Here is a 5,555-nt window from a genome sequence, read left to right as displayed (position 1 = left end):
GTTGCTTTCAGTCAAAAGTTTGGCATATAGGCATATAAATATAGCTAGCTAGCCAAGTTTGTGAACACTGGTGTGTGTCTCTGATCAAGGCCACGCCCTGTACTTAAAACTCAACATGTCTTGTGGCTGCATTGCATTGAGGCTACTGCTGATGGAGAAATTGGTCTCTCTGCCTCTTCTACGATGGATTTCCTGTATGATTGTTGAACGTCGGTGCAAAATGACAGCTCTAGAAGAAGCTCTTGCTCTTTGATTGAGAGACTGACACCAGAACCTGACGTTTACTGTTGATGTTTTAGATAACTGAAAACAAATCTGCTATCAAACTCTATTGTAGCTGCGCTGGAAATATCTCAATGTGATGTCATGCTGTCCACCAAAATATACAAGAAGATGGGCCCAGAGATGCAAGGTACATCACCAATACCTGTTTTTTTAACATTGTTAAAGCATTGTAGGGTGGATTTTTCCTTTAACATAGAATCGTGACCAGATATTGTCTGGATTTCTTCCCAATCTGATATGGCACAATGTGTGCAACAGTTTCAGGATGTTTTACATTTTCTTCTCCTCATCCAGCCTGGGCGCTTATAATAGAAAGAACCAACCAGGCCGTTGAATTGAACCCAACCAATATGACTGGATGGCCTGGATAATATGCTGTGTTCCTTTCCCAAGTGTTGATCTGTTCCATGAGTGTTTGTTTATGCCCAGCTAGCAATCTACTAGTAATAATTAATATTACGATCTAATAGTATTGGCCTGTGTCAAATGCAGTGCTACATCTAGAAAGTGCTATCGGGTAATAAATTGTATTATACCTGATCAAACTGTATGCAAGAAATAACTTTTGTGAGTGGAACACAAACACAGATACTTGCTAGATGTGTACCAGGTGTTTTACTTCAAGAGGAAAGCAATAGACCCATGAACGTTAATAATTATGCAATTAGTGGATCCAAAAAGAAACCCATCAACTCTCTAACTCTTAAAATATGAAATACAAACTGAATGAGGCACAATCCTTAATTGTAATCATGGATTAATCATGGATTAATTAGAGTGGAATGTAAAGTCTGTTTACATTCTGTCCTTATTTCTCCAAGTCATACGAAGATGATGTAATCCTCCATTAGTGCAGTGAGGATATAATACTGAACACATGTTTACCTTTCCATTCAACCACTTATTACTGATTGGGATCTAAAACAATACACAATACCTCAGGAGAGTCACTGGCAAAGAGTGCTTGGGTATTACACACACGCACGCACACACACACACACACACACACACACACACACACACACACACACACACACACACACTGACAGTCTGACACTTAAGTTTTGAGGGAAACTATGCTGTGATGTAGAACAATGACATATGAGAAACGGCCACTTCATTGGTTCACAACTTGTAATTAGCCAGTGTGAAGACCATAACATTGCTGGACAGGGGGAAGCTTTGGTTCAGCTCAACGCTACATACCTGGATCTCATTGGCCAAGGCCATGTCAATCATGTTGCTGAACGAATCACTGACATCGGTGAGGATCTCGTGGATGGCTTCCCTCATGGACTTGAGGAAGAACTCATCATCGGTATGAAGGCACCTGTGGATGACGGCACAGTTTGACAAAACAGAAACCAACATGTTCCACATAAATCTACCATTATTTTGTATTGTGACTGTTGTCTTTGTTTGCTTTTTATAGTTTTACCTCTCTGTAATATTGGTCAGCTCCATACACTTTTCCAGCAGAGATTTCTCATACTGCAACAATAGGAAAAAAAAAACACAAAAACACACAAGAATGAATATCATGCTGATCAAAGATCACCGTGTGACACACACCCCACTTCTAGAGTGAACTACTAGAAGTGCAGAGGAACTTTAATCTCCTTTAATATGGATGAGGTGAGTGTACTCCATGCTGCGCTTGAGGGGAATATGTGGATAAGTTAGTCAAAGCCAACGTGTCTCTTTATCATCAGCATGATGAAACATGAGAGGCAGCAGAGTTACGTTCCTCTTGTACAGGAGAGGAGGTAAAGAGGTAAACTTTGGCCTTTTGAACCCACTTTGCAATCGTTTGGCTACAGATGAATATGTGTTCAATTTGAATTTACAGCATCCTTGTTCATTGAACTTGCAGTGCGATTGTGTAGACGTTAACATCAACAACAAATGTCTCAACTCACTGTCCTTTCACCAGCCCCATGTATGACCATAACAACACCCATGGTAGCCACACCAGCCTCAATTTCTTGCAGTTCAGCCTTTTCAGCAATTTGTTGCACTCACATCTAACTGAGCTCTGGCCTTTCCATTGGTCCTCTGAGAGGCAATGGCTTGCACAAAACCAAATGGATACAGAATCACATTTGATTCTTCATTAGCAAAGACCTCATCACTTTGGAATTTAATCTGCGCATTTCCCTCTGTTTTGGCATAATTGAAAACCGCCTCATGCATGGCTGGTACTAGAAAGGCCAATGGAAGAGAAGGCTCAGACCATAAATTTAAAGGGTAAATATAATTTATAACTTTTATTTCATTGCATGATTCTGAAGATCTACACACAGGTTTGCACTGAAAGTAGGAGACTTAAGAAGCTGAGATCTTTCAGTTCTTTCAAAAGTCAGTTGATGGCCTTTCCAGTGTTAGACTGATAAACCCAAGAAAAATATGAATCGATTTTGTTCCAAAATGAGATATCTGACTTTTTACGTGGCACCAATGTGACACCATATAGTAACACAAAATTATTAGCTAATTAAACTAATTAAAAGTTGTATTTTAGTTGGTGTGTCAGTGTCAGTGGTGTGTCAAAACTCTAATACATGACCTCCTCTCTTTTGAAATTGAGCTTGTGAGGCCCCCGTGCAGGCCGGCATCAAACCCCAAACCCTTCCCACATCGGCCCTCACCTTCTGCATCTCCGGCGGTGTGTTCCGGGCGGCGCCGTACTCGTGCACCAGCGAGCGCACGTGGCAGTTTGCCCGCACGGCCGTGCTGTGCACCCTCTGCCAGCGGCCCTTCTCCAGCCGCTGGAACATCTTGCCGAGCTCGGTGCTGACCACCAGCGCCCGGCGCAGCAGCGTCTGCAGGTTGTTCCTGGCCACGTGGTCCCCGCCGCCCACCGCCGACGCCACGATCAGCTCTCCCTGCTGGGCGTCCTCCTCCACCCCGATGGGCTTGGCCTGCAGAACGCACATACACTCCACCTCCGTCATGTGGCGGAGGTCCTCCATCCAGCGCTGCACCGAGTCCACCTGGAGAGACTGCATCCGGCTGCTGTGGGAGAGAACACACAGAAAAAATGAAGCAAAGTCAGAGTCAGAATTAGCTTATTCACATTATACAGGAAGATGTAGCACGGTGGTTCAGTGGTTAGTACTGTTGCCTCACAGCAAGAAGGGCCTGGGTTTGATTCCTGGCCCTTTCTGTTTGCATGGGTTTCCTTGCTCCAGTCCAAAGACATGAAAATCAGGTGAATTGAAGACTGAATGAATTAATTAGTGATATGTACAGTACAGTCTATGAAATTCATACATATATTAAATTTCATAGACTGTACTGTACATATCACTAATTCATTCATTCCCAGTCTTCTTCAGCTATTTGCATTCAAGCAGTGTGTCATCCAGTTGCATACAAAGGTCACACAGGAAAATGAAGCAGGATGAAAAGACTGGAGTTCATTTATATCGCTGTCGTTTGGTAAATGCAGTTTCCTTCCTCTGAATTGATTTGCTGAGAGGAAATCGTAATGGATTGGCTGTTTTGTTTCCAAATTGTCTCGCTATTATTGAAGTACATCTGAGAGATCCAATTCCCTGCACACACTGAGCCACATTCATGCAGTAAATTCACTCAATATTACTCAGAAGTGTGGAGGACAGTGTCGCCTGACGTCCAGGGAGTCCTTTCCACCGACTGTCCTGCTGACTAAAGCTTGGACAGAAATATGTGAGAAACCCTGCATGATCTCTGCTCCGTCTACATGAAATAACCTGCTGAATGAGGAGAAAATTCACAAAGTGGTTACTCATAAATTTGGAGTGGTTGTTGGACAATGAAAGATTAATCTATTAGAAATAATAGATCAATATATTAAGTTGGCTGTTTTATGACTGCCACTCCCCACTCCCCCCCTCTGCCTCTCTCTTTCTCTCTTTCTCCTTCTTTTTCTCTTAGTTTTTATTAGATTGTCTATTGCCTATTAGAAAATGACTATATTGTTGTTCTCTCTGTAATTGTGCCTCTCTTATGTTTACTAGGCTTAGAAAAATAAAGCCTTGATCTCAAGGGGAATCGTTTCAAAAACGTTAAAATAAAATAAAACAAAACACATTGCTTAAAAATGAAACTTAAAATAAACAAATTATTGAAAATGTATCTGTCTTTGACATGTGCAGCTACAGTATGTGAACTAACAATTCTATCAGATGACCTACCAAAAATCATCATAACACATATAATGACATATATCAACCCTTACGCAAGCAAATAAAACCTACACTCGCTGCCTCTAATGTAAAATCCCATTAATGCAACACTATAAAGTGTCAATGGCCATTGCATACAGCAGCGCTCAAGCTTGAAACACGACAGCATTCCTAAAATCAATGATGTGGGCGTGAGGTCAATTATCCACCGATAACTGCCGGTGTCCACACTCGTTAGTTAAACCCATCATCTCAGCACAGAGACGGTGTTAGCGGCGGGTCGAACCGAGCAAACACTCCTCCCTACTTCAATCTTACCCACCATTGACCCTAATGAACGCAGGCTTAAGGGGGCAATCCAGAGTCCTCCGCTCAATGAGTCAAAGCCTCATGAAAGAGGATGGATCGATGGCTACAACGCCCTCCTCTGCTCTGAGTAAACACACAGCCCGGGGTCACTAATGAAGCTGTATTTTCCTCTTGGCTCGCTGGGTATTGTTTGTCGTCTCTGGGAAATGCCAGCTCATTGGAGACAGTGGGATATTGCATCGGCATTGAATATTGGTTGATCTCGTCCAAGAGAGGCATTGTGATTGTGTTTACACTCCAAACAAAGATCCTATTGAATCTATCTCAAATCAGTAAACTGCTCCCAAAAGCTGATTCAGGGCGGCAGGGCAGAGGCCATTGAGATGTGCAGATTCTCTGTTCACTCCTGTTATTGACCTGCAACGGCCAACGTCATTACACAACATTTAACTTTCTTCAGGGGCACGCATTGGGTTTCAGCTTTCAGCCAGAGCCGGTTAAACACGACAGCACCATTAAAAAGCCGCAGCTCCAATTATATCAAACAATATGGACTCCATCTGTTTACTAAAGGAAATCAATATGGGGTTTTATAAGGTCAGCAAAGGTCTGCTTATCAAAGTCTGATGCAGATTAAAGCAGTTCTCAAGGGAAGACATAAACATACACTGCTCCTCTGAAGCTGCCAGAATAGGATAATAATAATAATAATGATAGATGATGATAATAATGAAGTATATCTGGTATTATTATAATTTTAACTGAATTATAAGTAGGCTATAATTATAAAAA

General features: G+C 42.1%; 1 protein-coding gene across 1 annotated transcript; it reads right to left on the bottom strand.

The window, feature by feature from the left end:
• Positions 1–1,491: 1,491 nt before the first annotated feature.
• On the bottom strand, positions 1,492–3,293 carry LOC139639168 (protein inscuteable homolog; the record flags this gene model as incomplete). Its single annotated transcript, XM_071513238.1, has 3 exons — positions 2,934–3,293; positions 1,724–1,776; positions 1,492–1,615 (listed from the first exon to the last, which is right to left on the bottom strand). Coding segments are annotated over exons 1-3 (537 nt in total), but the record flags the coding sequence as incomplete, so codon positions are not given.
• Between the last annotated feature and the right edge of the window lie 2,262 nt (positions 3,294–5,555).

Source organism: Centroberyx affinis, unplaced genomic scaffold (genome assembly GCF_046629955.1).
Source record: "Centroberyx affinis isolate AG114_WGS23_722 - 3 ecotype Tasmania unplaced genomic scaffold, CSIRO-AGI_Caff_v1 ptg006918l_1, whole genome shotgun sequence".
Taxonomy (NCBI): Eukaryota; Metazoa; Chordata; class Actinopteri; order Beryciformes; family Berycidae; genus Centroberyx; species Centroberyx affinis.
The sequence above is the reverse complement of the archived record's forward strand: the minus strand, read 5'-3'. Positions and strand labels throughout refer to the sequence as shown.